Here is a 27673-nt window from a genome sequence, read left to right as displayed (position 1 = left end):
CACACTTCTTTGCTATTTTATTTTTGTTCTGTATTTAAAGTATCCGCACCTCTTCACACATTTCCTTTCTCCTCAGTATCGGGCACTAAGGCTCACTTAGGCTGGTAAAAAAGACTGACACTTTTTAAACTCTAACAGTTTCTTGCTGAGTCTTGTTGAAAGAATTCTGAGGACTAACTGGAGTCATCATTTGTGAAAAAGGTCCCTGGTGATTATACTGAGATGAGCTTCCATGTTTTGCTATGTACCAGTAGTTACAAAAAGACAGAGAAAAAGAAAGACTTTTAAAACACATTCTCATATTGCTGAACACTCCCTCTTCTTCCCCCTCACTCCATTCTTCATAAAGACTTATGCCCATTTGCCCCAGAGATGGCGGGACAACGCCTGTTCTAGATGCCCAGTCACCGTGATACAGAGTACTGTGGTGTGGTTTAGAAAATATGCTGGGGACAGTCTGAGAAGGAACAATTTACTCTAGACTTCTGTACTCTTCTAATTTTTTTACAGGAAGAAGGACTATAAATAGTCTTATAACTGCATCATTATGTAGTGTATCTCCTCAGCTGCAAAACCTCTAATCAGAAGTAGGGCTGACACAGAACTGACCACAGAACCTTGTGTTCATTCAGTCTCCAATAAATACATAAATAAATAAATATATAGATATTTTAAGCTAAAGATTACTCTTGAAAACTCCAAAACAACTTGCTGAAAAGGTGCAGCCCTTCTCTCTAAAATCAAATGAAATGCAGTGCTATCTTATATTAACTACTGCAAGCCCAAGACATGGTCATACAACTGGTGGTGCACATAAGATATTCCTTCCTATGAGAAAGCTAAACAGTGCTGTCAGAATTTAACTGCACTAAAAAACTTTGCAACCTTATTTTCTGACTTCATCTGGGGATTACCTAGAAATAAAAACACAATACAGCAATAAAGCTTGGCATATAAAAATACCATTAATATTCCAAGTTGAAGAAACCGTATTTCTGATGTTCTATTTCTATATCCTATGCAACACCATTGAGTTCAGAATGTTTAAAACAAGTATAAACAACTTTGTACCACATAGCGTGGAAGGTCCATGCAATAGAAATACAGCACAGAAGCGGTTGCATGCTGCCTGTTGTAAGTGATATCACTGATACTTTTCATAGGAACATTTATTAGACTTTAGCAGTAGACAAGCAAATCTCTGTGATACCCACAACTGTCTCCAGGAGACTGACCATATATTATAGACATGTCAAATAAAGCAGCTATAGAAATATCTGCCACGTGCAATCACTTGCTACGTTCTGAGGGATTATTACGGTCATGACTGGAGAATTATCAAAGTGAGAAAATAAGGGGTTGCCATTTTAAAAAAGAGTAAAAATGACATGATGTCCCACATGAATGTCCCATATAGAAGTGAATTGGTATAGTCTGACCCCAATTTCCAGGAATAACCTCTCTGCTCTTCACCTTTCCACTATAGTCTAGCTTGACCTGTGGCGACTAAAATTAACAGGACTTTTATCACTTATTTTACAAAGGGAAAATATCAAATGTTAAGTATCTCTGTCTTATGGGCATCACTAAATAATGTTGGGGTGGGGAGAGGGAGGGAGATTCCCAGCATCTGTAATACTTTTACAAAGCAGTTTCACAGAGTGATATAATCCTCCACCTTAAGTCAGTGAACACTATCGTACTCCCAAAGTAGCTGCAGAGAAAGTAAAAAATGTCTGTTGCAATTTTCCAGCCAGGGGTACTAATTTCAGGAGAAGGTGCCATTCAGCTCAGAAAGAGTGTGGTAAAAGCTGGTCTGCAGTTTCTGGGTGTGACCTTCAAAAAAGTCAGAGGATTCTGTCCTGGTTCTAGAAAGACTCCATTAGCACAAAACAAGAACCCTACTCTTCCTCTCCACCAAAAACTAACAAAATTCATCCACTTTGAACAGCACCCACAGTAACACCTGTAGAAAGTAAAATGAAGTAACAGATGTGTTTTCCTTTCTTAGATCGCACTGGCATCTGTCTTTTTGCTCTTGAAATCTGGTATCTGTCTGAAGCCTGTCAATGATCCTTGCTGAGATGCCTTTGCCTTTTTATTGTCTAACATTTACAAGCAAGTTACTCTTGCATCGAGCTGCTCTGAGTTCAGCTTTATTAGGCTATACAGCCTCGAGACTGTTGCGTATTTTCATTCCCTGTCAACAGGGACTGTGACTACAGGTGACTGCCTATTTTCTAAGTCTAACCACAAGAGAAAAAGAGCTGAAGTGAATGCATGATGGATAGCAGAAATGGAAGTCAGTGCATTGCATTTTGCACAACAATGGAATAGTTGACAAGGTGAAATTCTTCAAAAGCCAGGCAGCTCCCTAAAGCTTCTCAAGCCTTTTCTGGACACTTTTCGCCGGCAGTGTTAAAAAAAATTGAAATGTGTTGTGAACAGAATCCTAAGGCCAATTAAACCGTTTAATGGAAGATAAATTTATCAGGAATACATGGAAACTTGGATAGTGTCTCCATGTCCTAGATCATTCTGGAAAATAAGAAATCAGAATCTAAAGAGAAAATACAATATCATAAAAGAGGGAGGGGACACAAATAGTTACTAAACTATTCTGAAGCTGGGAGAAAAGCTGGTTTGGACCTATGGCTATGCTAGGAGCTCTTTGTTCTCATCAAAGGACTAGGGTTTTTCACCTGTTCTGAAGTGTCCATCTCTGTTTAAATTAAGAGGAGTTAGACACTTACATACTTCGGAAATGTGGCCCATAGTTTTATCGGGCCTTGAGCAGGCCAAGAAAGAGTAAAGATTATTAATTCAGTTCATGAAGTAGTCACAAAAGTGATGTGAGGGAACAATGATTTTATAGTCACAGGGTTCTGGGCTGCCTAAATGTGGAGGTATGGCATGATGGCATCTCACTGCCTTCTGAGTAAATCCAGCCATTTTTAACAACTATTTTTGTATAGCAAATGCCCATTTCATGAGAGTCTGGTGACACCATTGTGGAAATGCCATACCACACAGTTTTATTTTGGGAATTTTTAGTTTGGCATTCATGGGCATCTTCCAGAACACACAGACCAATCAAAAAAAAAAAAAAATGTCCCTTAAGCCGTGACTTAGCCACCACAGGTAGGCAAAATACATCTCAATGTAGAAACATTTAGAAATCATGATTTACTTTATTAAGATACCTTCCCCATACATACTTTATGACATTCCATAAAAATTAAAAAATCTCAAGATGCTTTCAGATTACCACGTCAATAATGTGGTGGGATCCAATGCCAACTGTTCTGCATTTTTTAAGCTAAGGGAATGTCATACTTAACACTTAATTGTTCTTTAACTAAATAAATGCAATTAGGATTTTCCCTGTAATCTTTATGAACAAGCTGAGAAATATACCTCATACCTACCCATGCATTTGTGCAATTATTGATGGGGATGTTGATGGAAGATTAGAATTTGCAAGGTGGGTTGCTGACCAATGAACCTTGCCAGTGTATCCGGGGATATTTGGAGTGCTAAAGAAAAAAAAAAGTTAAAAAGCGGGGGGCAAGAAAGAGTAAATTAAATGACTACAGGCTTGGAATATGACTTACAGATCAGTTTTAAAATAACTAGTGTTTCTCTATCAAAGATGGGTAGGGTAAAAATTCATCATAATATAATGAGTAATCCTTAAAATGTATAAACTGGCATAGCTTCTTCAAGATAAGTAAAACAACATTATTCTGATCTCATTGATTGATCCCAAACCCTTGTGTTAGATATGGCAATATCTTTTTTTTTTTTTTTTTTTTCAAATTTTTTAAGTACTTGGAGTATCTGTATGATCATTCATTATCATAAGCCACATTTCATCACTTCATGTCAAAGAAAATATGGGGTCATGTGGTTCACAGAAAAGCAAGGAAATATATATATATTTTTAAATGTGATACAGATTTAGCTGATATTACATTCCCCATTAAAAAAGGAATTGAGATAGTAGGCTTTAGGCCAACAGGTGTGATTTCTTGTGCCCTAAAACACAAATGATTTCCCCAATGATTCTAAAGTTCTCTAAATTTCCTCTAGAATTTATTTACATGTATGTGCAACATTACTAACACTGCTAAGACACATCAACTTAAAATTTAGCTTGAGTGCACTAGAGGACTAAGACAGTATGTTCAAAATTCTGGAAAACTAAACCCTTTTGTTAATTCTGAACCTAAGTTTTAATGTGAAATCTAAAAAGAAAGTTTCTTAAAGAGGCTAAGGAAAGTATTCTACTTATCTGAGGTATAACAACAGAAAATTTTACTAGAAATTGGAAGATGAAACAGAGATGGACCAATACCAAATAAATAAATAAATAAATAAATAATAAAGTATGAATACAGAATGATAATCCATGAAGATTAAAAATAAAACAATCTAATACTCCAATACGACAGCTTTTTTGCAGCACAGTTATTCAGAGAGTACCATCAGTACTGTTCTATACTGACAGCTCAAAATAGGACTCCACTGAATTATAAACACATTCAGCCTCCCCATATGGGGGTAAGTGCCCATGGCAAGCTGTTTCATCCACTGAATCAAGAAAATAGTTGGGATTGTAAACCTCACCTGTATTACTTTTTGTGGGTTATTTGACTACGTGAATGGTAAATAATCTTAGATATTTTTTGGTTCTGCTGTATTCTGGGCAAAAATAAACAGTTCATTTAATTATAAAGTGCATGGAGCTATTTGTTCCAGTACAGCTGATTATCTGCTTCTCTGCAACTAAATTCAGCACAGGATGCAAAACTGGACATATGTGGGAGATGCAGTTTATCAGATACTTCTTTGACTTGTGTACTACAAATCCTGGCTTTGAAATTCCTCACCAGAATAGCGGAGGTAATGACAAAATGCTGTATTGACCTACCACAGTTACAAGGGACTACACTTGTCACAGGAGCATTGGCAGTAGATGTTGTAGTCTGCACCCATAGCTGGCAGAAGGACAATCTAGTTTTTATTATTATTATTATTATTATTATTATTATTAATTTTGGAGTAACCTTGCACAAACCCATATATCCACACACTGCTACATTCTCTGCGTCACACTGCATGTGTGCACACTTTGTGTGACCCTCCAGAGAGGATGGCTTTGTAGTATCAGTACAGCAGTTCTGTAGCACTTAGGAAACTGTTCCCGATAGGGAATCCCCAAGTAGTTGGCTGAGCAAGTAACAGACCTGCTGTCTGTCTAGACAGCAGCCACACAGTGGCAAAAAACAGGCCTGAAAATCTGGTACAGAAGTGAAACATATTTTCAGAATTAGCCAAAATGTCTTGCAGACAGAGTTGCCTTTTCATGTCAAAGTAGACAGGTTATGTGCAGATGAAGTAACGTTGTGTAGAAAAATTCATTTCCATACACAGGGATCCCACTGAGGTACTCAATGGACATTTAGTGTGTGTGAGTATAAGGCCATGCATTCAGCCAAACCAAACTTGAAAATGTGGTATCATTCTGAGGGAGTCAGGGTGTAAATAGTTTTACTACTCTGGCAATGCGTTATAATAAAGATATATCTCTCACATGTAATAAAGAAATTCCATTGATTTCTTTGAAATTGTGTGAGCATTGCAAAGAAGAGATCACAACAAGAAGCCCCATATTATCTTGCAACATTTTATGAGCCTATTAGGAGTTAACTCACATAATAACTATACAACTGTGGAGATATTCAAATACATTAAGCACTGTGAGGCATCTGATTGATAAAATCTTCTGACATTTAAAGCTTGAAAAACAAGAAGAATAGAGAAAAGTATAATAAATGACAAAATGTGACCCAAAAATCAAGCCTGAGAGATGACCAAAGGGGAAGATTTGTTCTAGACTCTCTGTTTAGAAAGGTTTCACAGAAGTTGTTGGCTTCACAACATGTGGAAAGGATGTAGCTCTGAAAGAGAAGAGAGATGTGCGGAGAGAAGCCAAAAGTACCAGGATAGTAAGAAAGCTTAGACTACAGTAAAGCAGCTGCTGTCCTGGGAACCTGCAAAGAAGATGCAAAAATGTGCTGCGGTTATGTATGTGATAAAGCAGAAGAAACTGAGGTTAAAAAAATACCCCTTTGGTTTTTTGTTTTTGGATCATGCTGTCTAGCTCTTGTGTGTCTTCTCCGATGAGCTGCTAAACTAGATTGTTGCTGCTAAAGAAAACAACTAAGTGCCAGGCTACCACTGGGCAACATACAAAACTCCTCTGTGGTTATGCTGTCGTCATCAAGCTTTCTTTCTGTAACCATGACATCTCTCTTGTTCATATACTTCCTTGTTATCATCCTAGCAGCTTAGTCCTAATGGTAGGAAACATACTATGCTAACAGCTGAATAAGCTGTAAGACTTTTCAAGTGAAATGTAGTGATTCTGAATGTCCTCTGCTTTGGTGTATTTCTGTTTTGTATGTCCAACTCTGGATGTCTTTGAAGATTATTTCCTAGTAGTCTTTAGGAAAAACATTGTGGATCTAATTTAGTTACCTGCTTGCACTGACAGAAACACTTGAGATGCCTTAGGGTATCTGAGATATCCCTCTACAGTACAGGACCCACAGAAGACCCATACTGTTATGAAGCAGCAGCTGAAAGAGATGTTGTAAGGTCCACAGGGTTTGGATGCCCAGGTTTGCCACATAAATTGCAACCCAGCTGTCTTTAGGGGAGCAAAATCAAGATTGCCTCAAATCATTTTTTAATTCTTGAAAACCTTGGATCTAGAACTTCAACCTGAGCAACTGAGTGAGGCATGCAAATTTGTTGTGCAAAATTTCTGTCTCGTGAAAGCAGCCCTGAAGATTCGTATCTTGCACTCAAGAGCAAGGAGTTCCTAACATCCTACTCTTTCTTAGAAACATTGTTTCATAAATCCTAAAGAACAAAATCACCAGATAAAATCATTGATCAGCTTTTCTGGTCAGTGCAATTACAAAACGGGCGAGTCTCACAATACGTAAGACTTGCAACTGGTTTCCACCTCAAATTCCCTGGCAGGAAAATCTACATGTCACTCATTTGTGGTTCCTCTTTCTCTCCATGATCCTATTTGCCAAGTAGAATAACCCATGGTAAAAATACCTCTGATGTGATGTTATGTCAAGAAACTCAATGCATACAGACCCAGTGTTGGGAAAGAATATACCTGAGAGAATTTGTGAAGTCAAAACAAGGTGATCCACGTAGAGTGAAGAATGGGACCAACAGGATTTTTGAACAGTGCACTCTTGGCTGCATTTCGTACCCTTCTCCCTCAGCCATCAAAGCAGTATAGGGAATTTACAAAAGGATTTGAGATTTCTAAAAGGATTAAAACACCCAAATGGTGATTTCCCAGAAATATTTTGGACCAGGTTGAGCTAGACCATTTTGTTTCTACAATTTTGGACAATTTTAATTGTTTTTCAACATTTTCAAGCCCTTATTTTCCCTTTTTTTAGTATAAATATATCTATTTTTCAGAAACAAAATATCAATTCCAGCCAGCAATAAAATCTAATTTGGAAAATGTCAAATTAGGATATTTAAGCATCCCGCCCTTGCGCCACCCCCCCCCTCCCCCCCCCCCCCCATTCCTGCCACCCCCTGAATGACTCAAATTGGAAAACCACTAAAAATACGTACATGGTGGACAAGCTGTCAGTTTCTGAAGAACAGACACATTGTGGGAAAGCTCTTAGGCAGTCCATGTAAATGACTTTGCAAGGTGCAAGGCAGCAGAGGGTCCTGTCCCCAGCTAATTGTGGCCTGTGAGGTTTCTGTGGTAACTTGAAATGATAAGGGATGCATGCACACAGTCAGTTGGAAGCTGACTGTACACTGAAGAAATATGACTGAAGTCACTACAGATACACTGGTGTGATAGTAGCATTTTGCCCAATGTGCTTGGGAAACTGAGAATAAAGGATAGTTTCAGAGAACAGCTTTGCGCAAGAACCAGGACTTGAAACACTTAGGACTTTATCTTCCTGGAAACTGTGTGTATTAAGTTCACATTTCAAACAACCGCTCCCAGAAATGGACTTTGGTCAGATCCTAGTCTCTCTCCAATAGAGAGAACCTCCACGGCCTTGGCCAAGTCGCTTCAGCTTCCTCAGCCTTCATCTTTCAGAAGTAAGTGGCATAATCTGCTTTATCAGTGTTAAAAGCATGAACCAGCTGATGCTTCAAAAGTACTGCTGAGAAAACAGCACTCTGGTAGATCGCACATGTATTGTGTAAGCACTGCCCTCTACTGAGTATTATGAAAGCCGATGAATTATAAGTAGCAAGTTTTAAAATGCAAATAACGGCCAGATTTTTGTTTAACTCTGGAGGCAGAGGCTTTTAATGTGGAACAAGAAAATGTAATCTCTGTTCTAACTGCTTCTGTCAAATTTCAAGAGGTTGCAGTAAGTACCACAGTGGGAAATCAAGCAGTGGCTGTACTGTAATAGAAGAGACACACAAAAGAGAAGAGCACGAGGCAGATATAATGATCGATAGGAACTGTTGCTGTGTATGCTGGAATGCACTACGTGTACTGCACTATTACTATACTAAGTACTGCTAACACATAGAGGGTGTAAGGGAGTACTAACAACGCCAAGAAGGAGAGTTATTTGCGTCTGTCAGGCTGAGCACTTACCAGAGCCCTGCCCATGAATGCTGCAGAGGAAATCCCCATCACCAGCGTGGGAGGCTTTTTTTCCATTGACCCTTAAAACACCTGCAGAACTAAAATACCACATCGAGCATAACCTTGCTTCAGCAGTTGAATGGGGAAGAGGTCAACTGAAGGAAAAAGCTGGTGACTATGGACTGGAGGAGGATTATACAAAATTACATACTGATGAGGATATTTAAGAAAAAGAGAAGAGCAGATGATTACGTTGGGAATCCATATGATGCAGTAAACCCAAGTTCTGTGTGGTTTTCAAAATTACTGATTTAAAAATGCACTTCTGAATAAGAAAGATTTTTTTTTTTCGAAGTAGTTGTTAATAACAAGAAAGAATGATTGGGTCACTGCTTATTTTCACTTATTAATAAGATGAAGTCAAAAGTGCGCAGAGAATTTAGCCATCTGAGCCTTCCTGAAAGTCACTGTAGCTGTGCTGCAAAGTCTCCTCTCCTGTGCAACTTGCCCAAGTGAGCTGAAAATACAGTGTTTCCTCTGAATTCTGACTATCCTCCTCTTCCTTGATACAAATTTGGGTTGAAGCAGCAGTTACATACCAGATTTTTCAAGCGCTCAGTATCTAAAAGTTTCATTGTGGTGTTTGTGGCCAGATTTACACAGGAGCTTAGCAATCAACATACACCCAGAATGTGAGCTCCTTCTGAATTCTGGTTTTCAAGTGTGGTTGCTGAGCTATTTTCAAAAGCTTGGCTGCACAAAACATACCTTTAGCTCTCAGTTGCTTCCCTACCTGGTATATGGTTAGCTATGTGACATACAAAATCAAGTGTGCTTTTCATTTTCTACAAATGAATAAATAGTATAAGCAAATAATTAATAATCAAATCAGTAAGAAACAACAACAGACCAAGGAAAATAGGAATAATCATTTCAGATTCCAGAGTCTTCTAAAACAAAATAGCAGAGGTCTCAGTTCTGCAAAGTATATGAACACATACTTAATTCCATCCTGTTCAGGAAATCTTGTTAAGCAAATATCTTCAACTCATTAATTCCAGTGGAATTTATACTTCAGGGGTTTGAAGGAAAAGAAAGCAAATACAAGGAGAGAGTTTAAAGTGGGCAGACAAGAAGAGAAAGTAGGAAATAAAAAACATGCGAGAAAAAGAAACTATGCAAAAAAAATAGTAAGTTCAAAAATACAACAACAAAAAATGCTACTTGAGCCTCTGGAAGTATGTTGGCCAGTATGCCTGTAAAAAATTGCGCAAGGAACATTCAATGCAAATACATGAAAGTATAGAAGTATTCATTTTGAAAGCTTGCTAGTTAATGGCATGAAAAGACAAGATTCAAGCCTGCAACTCCAGTGTAGATCGGTTGATGCAGCTTTGAGCAGTAAAATGAGATCATGATATGCTTTATAAGAGATTTTTGGAGATCTACTGGTGAAAAAGACTTTATTAGAGTTGGAATATGTTTAAAAGATATTTTCAGAGGATTCCTTCTTAATTTCCTTATTTTTTTTGACTAGCTTTTTATTTAAAATGTTTGTGTGACATCCTTGGTAAAGAAGTGATACAGAACTGGAGATTTAATAAAACTATCAAAAATGTGAAATAAAGATGAAAACCAGTAAAGTATGTATTTGAAATTATTTATTTATTTATTTATTTATTTATTTTTGTGGTAATAAAGCCAGATCCATGTGCTGCTATAGAAATGTGGAGGTCAACTGAGGTGATTGTGCCCCTCTGCTCTGCCCTTGTGAGGCCCCACTTGGAGTCCTGCATCCAGGTCTGGGGCCCCCGGCACAAGAAAGATGTGGGGCTGTTAGAGAGGGTCCAGAGGAGGGCCACAAGGTTGATCAGAGGGCTGGAGCACCTCTCCTATGGAGAAAGGCTGAGAGAGATGGGGATATTCAGCCTGGAGAAGAGAAGACTCCAGAGAGACCCCATTGCAGCTTTTCAATACTTAAAGGGTGCTTATAAAAAAGATGGAGAGCAGCTTTTTACTTGGTCAGATAATGCTAGGACAAGGAGGAATGGTTTTAAATTAAAAGAGGGGAGATTTAGATCAAATGTTAGGGGGAAATTCGTCACTCAGAGGGTGTTGAGGCACTGGCACAGGTTGCCCAGAGAATCTGTGGATGCCCCGTCCCTGGAGGTGTTCAAGGCCAGGTTGGATGGGGCCCTGAGCAACCTGATCTGGTGGGTGGCATCCCTGCCCATGGCAGGGGGATTGTAGCTAGGTGATCTTTAAGGTCCCTTCCAACCCAAGCTGTTCTATGATTACGAATTGTGATTGTGAATGATTGCAGCTTTTAGGCACACATTACAAGATTATGAAGGACGGAAGAGACAAACAAGTTCATTCTAATGCAAATTTAGGAGTCAATACACAAACCAAAGATATTAAGAATGATGCTGCATTCCAGAGCTGGAACAAACCTCAAGAGATGATACAATCAATCCCTTTCTCCAAGACAGGCTTTAATGAAAGCCTGAGAAAGAATGAGAAGAAATAAATTACCATCCAGGATCTTTGATTAAGTATGAAGATGATGAGCCTGACCTGAGAAAAGTATTTCCACAGCTCCCTTATGGAAATTCCCACTGATCACCCTAGACTGCCACCAGATCATAAACAGTTTTGATTAGTAAGTCCAGATTTATAAATTTAGCCCTTCCAGCTGAGTCACAACACTTATGACATGGCTTTTTACATGTGATGAAGGCTCCAGCCATTCTGTTTCTGAATCACAGAGATAAAAGGCTGGATAAAAGATAACTTAAATTCCGAAGTCTTCGCTTGTGTGTCAGTCTAACTTTTAAGAACTGTGGTCAATATTTTCTGCTAATTATTATTTTTTCTAATGAAGTTTAAGCAAAGCACTGTTTCAGTTTAAAGATCAGAGTTTGAAAAAAAAAAAGCCACAACCAAACAACAACAAAAAAAGGCACAGGCTGGGACTCTGGATATATGAAGTTTAAATCCTAAGTGTGCTATAAATTCTCAGTGGCATTTGGCAAGCCACTTAAACCCACCTAGATTCCCATCTGTAAAAGTTCCAAATTGTACAGTAAGGACTTCAGTGTATTATCCGGAGCACTGTGTATATGCACAGGGCCTTTAAACAGGGTTGATCTTGTTCTGGAGGCTTTTAGGCTCAACTGCGGCATAAGTCATGACTTTTATCTTTTTTTCTAATTCCTTAAAAAAAAAATGAAAAAGAAAAAAAAAAAAAGAAGAAAAACAGAAGATGGTTTCCTGTTCTGCCAAAAGGAAGAGAGGGTGGGCACAAGGGTAACATACAAAACATGCCCAGGTTCACCACTCTTCCTGTTTGTCTGTGCAAAATAACATGACAGATGACTCTTAGCAAGTTTCAGCTTTGCTAATTATTTGACTGGCAACCACTTTCTTGCATGGTCTGAGGAAGAAGAGTGTCTCCCTCCTGAGTACTGCCTGAGTGCTGTTGCCTAAGTGCTAGAGGCAGGAAGTGCAACTGCTAGTCCATGAAAGAGCGAAAGTGACTATCTGCAAAGAGATTTTTACAATTCACAGATTTACAAAGCATACTTATGCTTCTAAATCCAAACCATGTATCTAACATATGTCTAAGATTTCAGTGGGAGTCTAGTAGCCTTTAAGCCTTTTATATATCTGTCCAGAACTACTGTCAAACACAAAAAGCAAAACAATATAAATATATGTCACAGGAATCACTTTTATGTCTTCTTTCTAACTTTTTTCTTCCTTCTGCTTAAAATCATAGCAATCTTGATATCTTACAGTCATAGACGTAGTGAACAAATATACTTTATGAAGACCTTTCAGGAATAGAATTTTTCAGGTGGAGTTGAGTTTTTCACACCTTTGAGATTTCTGAATCTTTAAGGTGCTCTTGGTCTCAGTGCTCTTGGTCTCCTTCTTGCCAGAAATCAATGAAACTCATTGCCTCACTCACTAAAAACGAAGAAAATGACATGGAGAATACTGGAGATAGTAACACAGAACCTGTTGCTCAAATGTGTAGATCCATTATGATACTATATGCTGAAAATAGCTCCAGCCAAGATGTCTGTCTGTTTGCAGCCCAGCATACACATCAGCTTCTATTCTCCGAAGCTCAACAGCAACAACTGCATGATCTGGCAGAACTAAGGGTTAATATCTCTGCTCACTTCAGAAATCTCTGTTCAGTACTATGGTGTGTGCTATGTGTGCTGTATTTCAAAGCACATTTCTCAGGAATCATTTTCTACTATTTTCTGTTCTAGTTCAAGCAGAAGTTGCAAGTTAGATGAAGACTGTGAGAAACCATGCCTTGTGCAGGAGGTGAGATAAAACAATCAGAAGGGTGCATTAGGTACATTCACAGCTTGGTATTAATAGGTTTGGTTGCAGTAATATGGGTCAAATTTGGCTATCTTACAATGCTCAACACCTTACATTGTCTGTGAATCTACTGCCATAATGTGTAGGGCTGTATGAAGGATGATGAAGTTCTTTTCCCAAAAAGTGTGGCAGCATGTAAGGCATTGCAAAAGGATAGGTATTCTCCTTGAAACTGATGTGAGAAGGAAGTGAACAGACCCAAGATGGAGCTCAGAAATTGCAGTCACATCCAAGCCAGTTCCCAGCAACTGGGACGTTTAGCACATACAATGCCATATGTGAGTAAGGCCCAGCATTCTGCCTTTTCTTCAGAACTGAGAGGGAAATATTTTTGCAGCTTCTCTCCCTCTGCTTTCTCCAATGACATATCTCCTTTGTTGTTTTCATGCAAACGTGGGCTATGCAAGATCACTGAAAGGAAAAAAAAGGAAAGTCCTATGCAAAGAGAAAATCTGATAAGGTAAACAGAAGTCTCTTTCCTCTTTTGTTTCACCATATTTAGCTCTTACCATTATGTTGTTACTTTCACCATTTTGCTGTCTCAAAAGTTTGCAAATAAATGCTTCATATCATCTCAAGCTACTAAGAATACTTTAGGAAAGGCTTAAAGTGAAAACCTTTCAATATCAAAGTTTGTGATATAACTAATACTAATGTGGTGTTCCTAACGGCATTCAGAGAACTTTTGCAAACTAGAAGGCCATCTAGTGGCTGAAGTTAAAAATCACATTTTTATCGTTCCAAAAGTCATACTGCCCATCAAAGAATGCCGTAGTCCCTTATTCATAAATACTAAAAAAATAAAAAATAAATAAAAAAAAAGGTTTTTGAAGTATCAAAATATCCCATAGTTTGAAAATAAACACAGCTTTTTGGAAGTAAGAACTTTGTTCATAATGGTGTAAGCAGAAGTTCCTGGGACCCACTGAGCTCAGAACATTCTCTTCCATGTCCTCAGCACGTGAGCCTTGGATGTAACACAAATCTCTTTTCTGCTGCTGGGCAGTTATAGGAATGCCTGTGTTCGGTTGTCTGAGCATCAGTAGGAAACACAGGTTGGGTGTTTTTGGGTGTGATCTAGAAGATGTGTTCAGAGTAGCTTCACATACATCCTTTCTAGAATGAGAACAAGGGAAAGATATCTGCCCAGTTCTTAAACCTCGATTGTGCAATTAGTCTACCAAGGTTAACAGCAAAAGTGAGAGAATACTCCAATTTTCATCCCAGCCTACGTCAGAGCCTGCTGATCATGATGAGTTCATTTGACCAAGACAGTATATTGCACTGGTGTTACCACAGATAGCCTGTACTTCCCAGGATAATGCAGACTGAGGACAGATTTTCATCTGGCAGTCAATTACTGGTCGGCCATTATGACCATGCTGTACTAGATGGATGTCAGGGCCACTTGGGCCACAGCGCAGCTACCAGATTTTGAAACTCTAGCCTCAACATCAGAAAAATAGCACTGATGGAAGCATATGTGAACATACAAGTTTCATTAACTACTGCCAATATGTTGCTGTGACAAGGACATTTCCCTGAAAGCTGGGGGGAGACAAAAAAAAAAAAAAAAAAAAAAATGTTTTGAATTTCTGAAAAAATGGAAGAAAAACCTAATCAACATTTTTGGTTAGAAAGCATGATGCTGGGTGTTAGGATTGTGATTTCCTTGAAACTGTAACACTAATGCAATGCAGTATAGAATCAGGTCTTAATGTTCTATGAAAAATTCATATAGAGTCAGAATAAGTTGCATTTAAGTTTACCATAATACAAGTAGATGTATAAAACTGGTTATACCATCATTTCAGTAGACATCTCTCTGCTCATTTTGTAAGAGCTGCCTTGGGCAATTTTGTGTATCTAGACTGAATAGGTCCCTTAGATTTATATAGACCTACATTGATCACTGTAAGAAGTTACCACTGTAGGCCATTTACTATTGACTCAGTTATTAAAAAAGACTTTCAAGCTCAGTCTTGAACCTGAAAATCCACTGTGCTTCCTGCGTTAACAGAACCTCATTCAAATTATTCAAAACTATAAGGAGTGTTCCTCCCAAGTTTTTAAATTCTTTTGAACCCAGGCTAGATCTTTAATACTTTCTTTACCTTTCCCAAGTAACAAGAACTCAAGACACAGTATCAAAATCATGATAATAAGAGAAACATACTGTGCAGTGCTTGTGTAGCAAGGCTTTGAAGTTCACACACAGTTAAACATGATTAAGTCTACGTTGGCATTGTCAGTGTCTTCAAAATGTACTGCACCAACACAGCTACTGTTTGGATAGAAAGGAAATCAAAGATATGTACATTATTCATAAAACAGATGGTGGAGGCAGATGAACCTTATACTGCATACTCCAAAATTCTAGTTATTTATTAAAATGGTCCACAAGAAAAAAATGTGGAGATGAATTGCCCTGTGTGTTTGGCATATCCCAAGATGAAAGCAATCATTTGCTGAATTTGCAGCACATAACAAATGACAGCACATAGTACATATGTGCAGAGAAGAGGATTGTGAAGAGCAGAAACAACATTGAAATCTGTCATTCCCTGTGCTTTTGGCTATGCCAATGATCAGACTGGGATATTCTTTCAAAGAGGACATAATGGGTCCTACTTCACACTTTACAGGTAAAAGGCTGGAGTCACCCACAAGCAGAGAAGACTCAGCACACCCTCCCCCTTGGCACCAGAAAACACCTTAAGAATAGAACCCACAGTCTATATCCTGCTTCTTGCATCATCTACAATTGTTGCTTGGGCTAAATCAAAAATGTAGAAAGTAGAAAGAACCCGAGGACATTGTACTCACATATACAAAGGGATATGACAGATTCGAGAGCTTCGGCTTACACTGTTAAAAGACAAAACACATCAATCACCTTTTTTTACACCAGGCAGAATATTCTGACAGAATATTTATGAGGTCCCAAAAGAGATGTGGTGACAAGCCAAAGTTTTGCTCTTGGAGTGATGCAATGCTCATTTGAATTGTGGTAGAAGACTGGTAAATGATTATGTTGGCATATATGCTAAACGACTTAGTTTAGCATGCAGAATTTTGCCTTTTAACCCTCATCCTCAGATGCTGGGGCTTCAGGCAATTTCCTACATCTGTATATGCAAGTTTTATTTAAGCATGAATTGCTTTTCTACTTGTAACACTTTAATCAGTTCTTGAGAACATGGGAAACCTTAACATCAGGTCTGAATTACTCTCTTGCTTTGTCTCTGAAAGCTGCTCTCACTGGCCACATCTATGCTCTCTGAAAGAGCAAATTCCAAGAAGCCAGTGATAGTATGCTATCTCTTTTCCACTCTGGAGAGGTGCCTGCTTGACTTTGTATGCCTGACTGCCTAGCAGTGCACCTGTCCATTGAGTTTGGCCAAGCAAAACTGCTTGCCATGGCCTTGAAAACAGGCAAGTTCTAGCTTTCCTGCCTTGCTTTGACCACACTTTTCATCCCCATCTCTACTTGGCTCACTATCTGAGTAAGCCCTTCTGAACTTCCTGTCAGCCTTTTATTGGCCTCATTTAAAACTCTGAGGTTGTTTGGGATTCTACTCAGCAGATAAAACTTCAAGTTTGTAAATGTGTATGATTACTGTGGGATTTTCGTAAATGTCAAATCTCGATGAAAACATCAGATGTATGCAATCATGACACTCATTTACATTGCAGAATTCTTCTGTTCTGCTTTTTCTACTTAACTCTCTCACAGGAAAAACATGTTGGAGGGTACATTTAATATAGGTATTGACTGAATATCTTTACTTCCCTAGTTATAGAATGCTGCTGAATTTAGTCTTAAGAATTAATTAACTGTACACAGACTTCCTAAAGGAAATGTTCAGAGGACACTGATATTCACACACACAAAACAAAAAGAAACTTACAGACAAACTGGTTTCTGTGGAGAGGTAAAAGATCTTGTCTGAAATCTGTCCCAAAGGTTTCCAATAACCTAAAATCATAAATAGAGGCTTCTTGTAAGGCATCATTACCTAATTAATTTAGCTTAATAAATTCTTATGCGGCAATACACCAGTGAAATAAACTGTTAGGGAAAGGATGACCTGTGCAGAACCAATTGCAGGACTGAATTTTAATTTAGTAAAAATAATAATTATTACAGATAGTAATTACAAATAATCTAACTTAAGACTTCCTGTGCTACAGCATCATTCCTATCAACCAATTTATAATCAATACCTTTGTCCTCTCTTTTGGTAATATGTATGAGTATCTTCTTCTGTGCCAATTTACAGAGGGAAAAAGGGAAAACATATGAAACAATTTGAGGAAATTACTTGAGAGTGATGTTGACCATAAATGCTCACTTGGGACTGTTTTTACTTGAAATCATTATTGGAGGTTTGACTGCATGACCTATACAGTATATAGGCTACATTTCACTAGCAAAACCAAAAAAAGAATTGGCAAGAAGTTGTTCACTGACTTGGCTTATTTCAGATTCAGGATTGTATCTCCTTTTTGTGAAACACTGGGAAACAGGATCAGCCATCACTTCCACAGTTGATTCCGGAAGCTGGATTTTGGATGGTAACATATTATCCCAAGGAACTTCTTCATATGCTCTGGATAACAATAAAAAGGAGGTAAAAATGCTCTAATATAATCATTACTGAAAGAAATCTGTAGCTAGATAATAAGGAATTCTGTGACAAAGAAGAATGTGGTAAAAAACAAAGGTGTATATTTCTATTTTAAAGGGACATGTAAAGACTGGAATTCTATGTTGCCTGTTGGGGAACATGCAGCTATGGCAGAGTTTCACAGGCTTCTGTTCTTTAAAGATTTCTCATTTACTAATTGAAAGAAAATGTTTATCTTCCAAAAAGCTTATGGTGATGATAGGATTTATTTTGCCTAAGCTTGAAAAATCAGTTAAGTGATATAAACAGAGATTAGACACCATGCCTGTGGCAGTTGTTCAAGATAGATGTACAGCATGTCCTTTAGGAAGCTCCAGTTTCTCTTCACTGCCTATAGAGGAACTGGAGATGAATGCCAGTCTGGGCGCAAACTTTTAGATAACTACAGGTAATGAGATGAGTCCTATGATAAGCAATTGCTGTTGCAAGACAAGAAGTCCTGAGTGATGGAAAAATTGTTTGTCATCTCATAGGCTCTGCTACCTAAAGGTGCATCAAAGCAAAAAGAACATGAAAAAAATGAAGCAAAACACAAACAAAAATATTTTTAAAAGAAATGGTGCCTCACTTTTGAGTACGTGACCTGTAGAAATAGTTCCTTGCTTTTTCTTCTCTCCAGCTCACAGAAGGATCATTTAATTCCTAAGAGAAATCAAAGAAATGGCAGAAAGCAATAGTATATGATAATATGATTTCTTGTTTAAAAAGTGAATTGAATGTATCTGTATTTTCCTAGTTTAATATTTTCTTTCATGTAAGAAAGTGAAACATGCAATCTCATATTCTTCACCAGCCAGCACTGGAGATTTATTTGGAGAGTGGATATACTTCTGAAAAGTTTTACTTAGGAAGGAAAATTTAATAAAGTGGATGTAAGCTTAAAAACTAGTAGAATGTCCTTGCCCCTCTACCCGTCAGGAATGTAGCTTTCCATTTGTTATGTTATTTATAAAATGGCATAGCAAATGTACTTTGTAGTCCTTCACACTTGCCTGATATATTTGTATGATATTCATAGCTATTAGAGGGGGTCCAACTTAAAGACCTATTTAAGCATGTGCAACACTTTAAGGGCTATGAATACTCTTATCAGTGTAGAAGGATGAAAGATACCATTACATTTTCAGTACAGGAAAGACTTAATTAGACTTGTGCTATGGACAGATTGATGTCTTTTTATTTACTTTTTTCTTCGGGTCTTGCACCAAATAAGGTAGAATCATAGAATCATAGAATCATCAAATGGTTTCGGTTGGAAAGGACCTCAAAGATCACCCAGTTCCAACCCCCCTGCTGTGGGCAGGGACACCTTCCACTAGATCTGGTTGCTCAAAGCCCCATCCAACCTGGCCTTGAACACTTCCAAGGATTGGGCATCCACAACTTTTGTGGGCAACTGGTTCCAGTGCCTCACCACCTCATGGAGAGGAGTTCCTTATATCTTACCTAAATCTCCCCTCTTTTAGTTAAAAGCCATTCCTCTTTGTCCTGTCACTACAATCCCTGACACAGAGTCCGCCACCCCCCCCACCTTTCCTGTAGCTCCCATTTAGGCAGTGAATGGCTGCTATAAGGTCTCCCCAGAGCCTTCTCTTGTCAAGGCTGAACAACCCCAACTCCCCCAGGCTGTCTTCATAGGAGAGGTACTCCAGCCCTCTGATCATCCTTGTGGCCATTCTCAGGTCTCACTCTAATAGGTTGATGGGGGTTGATTTCCTGCCTAGGCTGGGGGTCCTGGAGCTGAACGCAGTGCTCCAGGTGGTGTCTCAGGAGAGCAGAGTAGAGGGAGAGAATCACCTCCCTCAACCTGCTGGCCATGCTGCTTCTGATACAGCCCAGGATATGGTTGATTTTCTGGGCAGCGAGTGCACATTGCCAGCTCATGTTGAGCTTCTCATCCACCAACACCCCCAGGTCCTTCTCCTCAGGGCTGCACTCATAGGTAGTGCTTATGTATTAAATATATGAGTATTTATAGCAAATATGAGCTGGCCTAATTTTTAAAGTAATAATATAATTTCAATTGTAGTTTTGGTATCTTTTGTATGTTCTGGTATTTTTGCTCTCAGTCTGTCTTTAGTTACACACATATGACATGAGTAATATCAGTCTCACATTACAGTCTAAATGAATATTTACATACAAAAATGAATATTATTGGAAAAATGGCTCCCATTAAAATTTGATCATGCTACAGGCATGCACTTATTTGCTCTAATTAGATGAAGAAATGAATAAGTCCAGTTTCACTACACTATCATAATTACTGCTAAAAGTATGTCACATGGAAATCAGGGTTAGAAATGAAATGATTTGGCTATGTTTTCCTTTATTACAACAAGAGCACCAGATACTTGCCTTGAGATTGGGATCCATACAAAATGCAAAAATATGGTTTTGGTCAGGTAAAGCAGGAAAAACTTTCACTGGAGCTGTCCAACCTGAAAGAAAGGGCTTCCTGTTGTGTTAATCCCTTTGCAGCAATCCTATTGTTCTACACTGGATGAAAATAACTCAAACAATTTCCCATAAAAATTGATGCACCGATGTTCAGGTACCTGTTAGTGCTCTGAAAGGAATTACAAATGTCCATAAAAATGCATTTTCATGTATACATATTCTACATTCTTAATACATGTAAGACATAAAACTATTAGGGAGTGTTCAAAGGAGGGCTACAAAGATGGTGCAGGGTCTAGAGGGCAAGACGTTTGAGGAGTGGCTGAAGCACCTTGGTTTGTTCAGCCCAGAGCAGAGCAGGCTGAGGGGAGGCCTCATGGCAGCCTGCAGCTCCCTCACGAGGGGTGCGGAGGGGCAGGCGCTGAGCTCTGCTCTCTGGGGACAGCGACAGGACCCGAGGGAACGGCATGGAGCTGGGACAGGGGAGGGTCAGGCTGGGTGTTAGGGAAAGGTTCTGCACCCGGGGGGTGGTTGGGCACTGGGACAAGTTCCCCAGGGCAGTGGTCATGGAACCGAGCCTGCTGGAGTTCAAGAAGCATCTGGACAAGGCTCTCAGACACATAGTCTGATTTTTGGGTGGTCCTGTGTGGAGACAGGAGTTGTACTCAATGATCCTTGTGGGTTCCTTCCAATTCAGGATCTTACATGATTCTATGATTCTATGATTCTACATTAAATTAATTACATGGAAGCTGAAAGTAAAAGATAGATAATATCACAACATACTTTGCTGTGGTTTGGCCAACTTCACATATTGTCATGTACAGAATTAAATGTACAGAATTAAATTTGTGGGACGGTTGGACCAGATGATCTTGGAGCTCTTTTCAAACCCTGGTGGTTCTATGGTTCTATGAAATGTATAGAGGAAAATATCCAAACTCACAACCATTATAATAAAAGCTTGCTAATGCAACCCAAACTAGTAATTACATATTGCATTTCTACAATTACATGGTGTTTGCCAACCTTGTTAGTAACAGACAAGCTATTCCATTAGCAGTAGGTGAATGATTTCCTGAAGGTATTTCCCTCCCTCCATCATCCTCCCAGCTTCATATTCCAATAACCTGAGCTCTCCCTGATCAGGTCCTGTAAATTAGGCTTACTCATCAAGAGGCCATAGTCTGCAGTTAGCAGTTAGCGTTGAGTCACATATGTACTGACTAGTAAGCCAGCATACACTTGCTGGAAACCAAGAGAGTTGCAGCCAAACAGAAAGATGGTATAATGCCATAGTTTCAGCTCCCTTAAGAGGAACACTTACTTATGCCTTCCTTTTCAACTTGCTTTTCACTTCCAGACCCCCTAAAAATTTCTGATGCATCTGAAGCTCTAAGTAGCAAGTGTAAGCTAAACCATAATAGAGATACTTCTCCTATAAAGGTATACTTTGGAGAAGATTGTTCAAAGTCTAAAAGTTAGAAACCACTGTACAGAATGAAAAGTTAGCTCTTGCAGAACTAGTCACTAAAAGTATAAAAGAAAATCACAGTCACAGGCAAAAGTCACTAGGTTTAGTGTCAAAATGCTATATGTAGATAGCGAAATAATACAACTTGCTTTTTGAAAGAGCTTTTTGCCCAGTATGCTATAAATTTAAGTTGCTGTTTTTGAGAAGCTTGAAAGAATTTATGGATATTTGTACTGTGAAGAGAGCTTTTGAACTGAAATCCTCTCCAATTAAAACAATTCAATTGAAAAATGTCTCTTAAATAGGCAAAGTGCTTGCAGTAAAGATGGCGTCTGCATCTTCACTGCATCGGCCTGGTGTAAACTGTAAATGTTATCTGCAAATATATGACTTGCACTCATATGGGAATGCTTCCATTATGTTTTATGTCTGAAATTTTGTAATTACTTCATGGATATGTGTGTACTAGTGCCCTCTACAGTAAATAGATAGACTGCTCACATATATGCGTATATTTTAGTAATTCCATAAAAGTAGTCTTCCTCTTGTTCATTGATTAAAGAGCTAAAGGTTGCAACTGTTGTTCCTTGCGCTGTATGTGTAAAACTCATTTCAGCTATAGTGTCCTTAGGAGGATCTGTATATATTTTTACATTTGCTTTGGTAATTGTACATATGAATTTCTACAGATCTCTGCTCTTGGCACTGTATCCTGTAATTAGCTGTCTTGATTCTACTGTCCTGCTGCTGAGATGATTAGTTGTCTGACATTTACTTCTCTTTTTGCTTTCAGTGGAAAACTCTAGCATAAAAGCTGCAGTAGTTATTTTCTTTAAGTTAACTTTCAGGAGGTTTCTGTGCCCCTAGTGATTTGCTTAGTCCACATTTTAGATTTTTAGTCCACATTTTTAGTTTTTAGATTGAAAACAGCATGATTTGTTCTTGTCCAAATTGGGCCATCAATGTCTTGGCTTTGTCACTTTTAACTATCAAGATCATAATAATGTTGCCAGTGTCAATTTATTACTTAGACTAGTCTCTAATCTGGCAAAGCAGGATTCAGTGATAGATAAAGAATGTTGATATTTTCTGGTTTGGATTCTGAGTGATTCTGAGTGAACTGAAGATATACTCATTCACTTTTCTAAGCCATTTTCCCCAAACCATGAAAACTAGATTTTTTTTTCTTGTTTGTTAAAGGAAAAGCTTCATTGCACTTCACTGTCAATTGAAAACTGTTCACTTTTTGACTTTTTGTATTTTAAAATTAGTAGTAATAATGACTTCAGAGGGTCTAGCAAGAGACAATAATGCCATCTGAAGGGTGTACAGATAACTCTTGCAGATGCTTTTACTAAATTCTTTGGTGAATTATTCTACTTCTCTTTATGTATGAAAAATAAATATGACCAATTAACATCACTTCTTCTCTTTTTTTTCACTCCTGTGAAAGAAAAGGCTCAAACCACCCACTGAAAACTGATTTTATGTAAGCATAAAAACAACAGTGTAGATTGGAAAGACGTGTGACAGAAGAAGCAAGAGATAAAGAACAAAGTTGTTAAATAAACAAACATCTCTGCTATTGGACATGTGAAAAACAAATGTGCAGTGAAATACATGATTGCAGAGACAGAAAGTAATAAAATCCTTAGCAAAACCAAAGTTACCATTTACACAATGGCAGTCAGTCCTCAAGAGTTTGTTTGGGCTTTTTATGCAGTATTTTCTGGATAACCTACCAGTCTATTAGGCAGTATGCTATTATTTGGCTGTGTTATGGAAAATTATTTAATAGAACTTCTTACCACAGGCAGATATTTTTCAGCCTACTTGCAGGCCAGTTTGCATTCTTAGTTGACTTTGTTTATATGCTGCAGTAGTTATGAGCTATGCATGTTGGTTATGAGTACTCTGAATTGTCACTTTTATGGTTTTTATGTTGCACTTTTTTTTTGCTCTTTGCTTATCATGTTGTAGCCTCTGACTAGCTTTTCTTCCTTCTGCAGGCAGGTAAAAGGTCCTGTCTCACTAAGTACCTACGTTACACACTAAGGCAGCACCAACATTGGTTACACTCATTTTTTAACATCATTTGAAAGGTAGGCGAGGCTGATGTGCCTCATACTCAATGCGTGGCTTAGTCTTGGATGATCAGTGCTCTGGAGAAAATGCTTCTTGCTTCTGGGCTGGAAGCATTGTGAACTCTTCCTAGTAAAAGGCCATTGGGAAGGAGTTTAACATGACCACAATTATTTCAACAAGCTCTGCATAAAATTCTCGAACAGAGCCTCTTAAAGCAACACTAGAATGAAGATAATTCTTTAGATCAGAGAAAGAGGGAACAGGTAAATGGCCAGTTTTCGAGGGGGATGGAGATATCTGAGAGAGACCTGGAGGTAACCCATCTGGTCTTAGGACTCTGTTGCTTAACATAGTCACAAATTATCTGGAAATAGAGGGTTGGGAGTTAAGTTATGGATTCAAAAAGCAACTGGATAAATCAATGAAGACAAATTATGAATCCACAACTACTAACTACAAGGACACCACCTCCTGGTCAGGAATCCCTGGTTCACAAATCATCATGATAGGAAAATACAACAGGGAAGAACAATGGCATGCTTGCTTGGTTATAGAATCACAGAATGGTTTGGGTTGGAAGGGACCTTAAAGATCACCCAGTTGCAACCCTCCTGCCAAGGGCAGGGACACCTCCCACTAGACCACGTTGCTCAAAGACCCATCCAACCTGGCCTTGAGCACCTCCAGGAATGGGTCCTGGGTTCTTAAGTTATTTCCTTTCATTGGTAGGCTTAGGTCTTAAAATGACCTTCTTTGTCAGCTTCTCTTCATGCTTTGATATTACAGAGCCTCACTGCTCCATAAACTTGCTTTGCTCAGTAGATGCAAAAAGGCTGGTGGGGAAATTCAGAGTAACAGTGCTGACTGCCAAAGTCAAAGCTCTACATTTTCTCACTATAGAAAACCTCCTGCATATTGCAGATGTTCTATATACCTCAGCTCATCTGCCCCAAAGGCTGCTTCTGTCCCTGTTTTTTTTTTTTTTTTTCCTTTCATCACCAAGACAGTGCAGAAACTGACTGTACCATTTGCTTGCAAAATGCCTGACTGATCTCTCTTTCAGTGCAACTTCCCTAAATGACTTAGCAGTGGAATGTCTCAGGACTGATGTCTAGAGAGATTAGCAACTTTTAAAGCATCACGTGCCTGTGGGTTGGTACCTAGGCTCTGAATTGAGTAGCTGAAATCTGGAATTTTTTTATGCAGTATCATTAGGAATAGTAATTTAAAACACATCTACTTTTTAATCTCTATTTACACATTTGTAGTCAACACCTCAGCATCGCAGGAAAACTTGTAAATGAATATTAGCTTTGGTAGAACACTTGCAGAGCTTTCCCTGATACATTTATGGTGGACTCTATCTGTTTCAAGGTTTTGTACCTGAGTTAAGTTTGACTTTTGTAGACAACTTCAGTGCAGTCAGTATTTCACTCTAATAGTTAACTTTACCCAATGACAAATCAACAGAAAGTCACAGGCAGTTTCTATCTGTTTTCCGGAACTACTCTACATTCTGGGCCACTTTCTTGATAGTAACCCATATCACTGGTTTGATGACATTCAGTTTCAGATTTTGTCTGTGTTCATTTCAGGAGTGTCTCTACATCTGCCACAGTATCTCTACCTCTGTGTCTGTCTGCTTTTCTTTGAATTGGAAAAATTAATGACCAGGTAGAAACACATACCTCAAACCTTCCTTCCACTTCACTTTTCCAGAGGCTTGAAGAAAAAACCTGATCAGTTCTGACTGATGTCTGAGATCTAATTTCTTAAGTAAATAGAAATCACAGAAACTGAGAAACCAGAGCAAAAATGATATGGAATGATCAAGAAAAAAAAATGAACAAGAAAAAAGAAAGAAAGTTACAGGCTCTTATTTTTCTATCCTCTGTGCTTTTGGGTTCTGTTACTGGACTGCAATAGGCTTCAAGCAATTTAAAGTGAAAACTTCTTAGACAGAAACAAGAAACCAAAAACAGTGCCCGAATTTATTGTATTTAGAGACTTCATAGTGACAATAATAGGAACAAAGTACAGTTAACTATGAAGTTTGTGTGTTATCTCTGTATGGTAAAATGGAGCCAAACAGTTTATTTACATTTCTTTGTCATGTTCTAAGAAATGCCTCCCCCATCTATGAGACATAAGCATGTTGTCTGAGTTCTCTTAAACTTTTGTTCTAGCTGTAATAACCATTTCTCTGTGAAAATTGTGGGAATTGGCCTAATCTTCAGAAAAATTCAACCACATTGCTTACTACTACTGATGTCTGCCTTTAGAAGCCCTGGATAGATATACAAGCTTTCCAGAATTTTCATCAGAGCATGGTTTTGAGTATTAACCATCAACCCAATTTTGTTTCACATTAGAAACAGTAAATGTCCACGTTGATGTTGTAGTTAATATGAAATGATCAGACCCACCTTGACATTGAAATAAAGTAAGAAGGTAATATGTACTTTGACCAAGTTGTGATGGTCAAAGAAGTCCTAAAGGATTTCTGTTCTCCCATCAACTAGACATTGAACAACGTCTTAAATACTCTGCACTGCTATTTGTCAGGAAATGCCGGAAGTATTCAGGGGATTTCCTGACACTTTGCAGCGACTTGTTATTTCAGGTTAAAACTCATTATGGCTACTGTGCCTAGCTTCTCAATTTACACACATTCTTTAAAACATTATATAGCTTCAAAGATTTTTTTTCTGGAAACGCTCATTAGAATTTGCTGACTTGTACCTCTTTGCTACAGCCATGACAGCGAATCAAACATTCTACAGCAGTTACTGCATTGAGTTCAAATATCCAGCACAAATATATTTCATAATGGTGTTCTTTCAGAACCTCAGGGATGGTGTCCAGAAACGAATTTTATTTATTTGTTAAACATCACCGATTTGTTAAACATCACCGATTTTTTTAGTGATTAAGAAAACAGCAGCCTGCTTTACCTTCAAGTCGTGCCCTGACCGAAGCAGCTGGCACAGCCCTGGAGTTCCACTGTCTGTCCTGGCTGGTTTCCTCCTGGAGGATCATGTGCCTCCTGTGGGCAGTCTGTGCCCCCTTTCCTGCAACGGGAACCCGCTGCTGAGGTTTCACATCGATGTAGTCCACCAGGGATTCAATAGCTCTTCCAGTATGGGGCTGCAGATCAGCATCCCCTCCCGCACTCACAAAACCTGAGCAGGGATCTACTAAAGGCACATCATCTTGGTGTGGGAATAAGGGGTAATTTGGCCCGACTGGAGGGGAGTGTGGATGGAATTTAAGAAAGGAATTGCTGTCTTTCTCTTTGAAGCTGGCAAAGTCATGTCTGTTCTCAGGACCTCTCACAAGAGGCATGCACGTCTTCTTTGACAAGTTTTGGTACTGTTGGTGACCTATCCTGTGAAGTGGTTCAGCTGACATGGCGAAATTCTTAAAGACAGTTGCCTGTCTTTCAGCTCCATGGGACACCGTGGTCATTCTCCTCTATCTCCCTTTATGTGGCAGTAAGTTTAACAGACTCCACTTGCTCCTGTTTCTCTAAGTTTCTGAAGTCCTAGCCAACAAACCACAGTAAAACTAGAGGTTATCATCCAGTGTATCAGCACAAAACAACTGCAAAGAGCAAGGCAATGGCTTAAGTAGGGAATTCTTTCCTGGAAAGGGATTTATCAAGTAAGGTGCAAAAAGAATGGAGCTGCTGAATTAGCAATGAGTCCTCGTGTTGCTCAGTAACAACAGAAACAGACTCACAATTAAATGTCTCCTGGTGTGTAACGTGGCTCAGGTGTCCCACAGCTATCCCGTCCCTCACAGGGATGCAGATAGCAACTTGAAATGACAATACCAATCACTTATTCATCTAGGAGAGGCAAAATTAAGGAGCTTTCAATTTTACTACAGATTAGCTGGAGTTTTCATTGATTTATTTTAAAATAAACTGTTCTGTCCATATCT

At 38.6% G+C, this 27673-nt stretch overlaps 1 protein-coding gene across 1 annotated transcript; it reads right to left on the bottom strand.

Moving 5' to 3' along the window:
• SPATA48 (spermatogenesis associated 48) lies at nucleotides 1–27534 on the bottom strand. The gene is given in 9 exon segments (XM_040548714.1): nucleotides 1–248; nucleotides 3429–3536; nucleotides 15255–15362; nucleotides 15905–15946; nucleotides 16990–17057; nucleotides 17553–17691; nucleotides 18338–18411; nucleotides 20128–20210; nucleotides 26683–27534. Coding segments are annotated over 9 exon segments (1260 nt in total). The 5' UTR covers nucleotides 27197–27534; the 3' UTR covers nucleotides 1–124.
• Between the last annotated feature and the right edge of the window lie 139 nt (nucleotides 27535–27673).

This window comes from Cygnus olor, chromosome 2, assembly GCF_009769625.2.
Source record: "Cygnus olor isolate bCygOlo1 chromosome 2, bCygOlo1.pri.v2, whole genome shotgun sequence".
In the NCBI taxonomy this organism is placed as follows: Eukaryota; Metazoa; Chordata; class Aves; order Anseriformes; family Anatidae; genus Cygnus; species Cygnus olor.
This window is presented reverse-complemented; position numbering and strand designations above follow the sequence as displayed.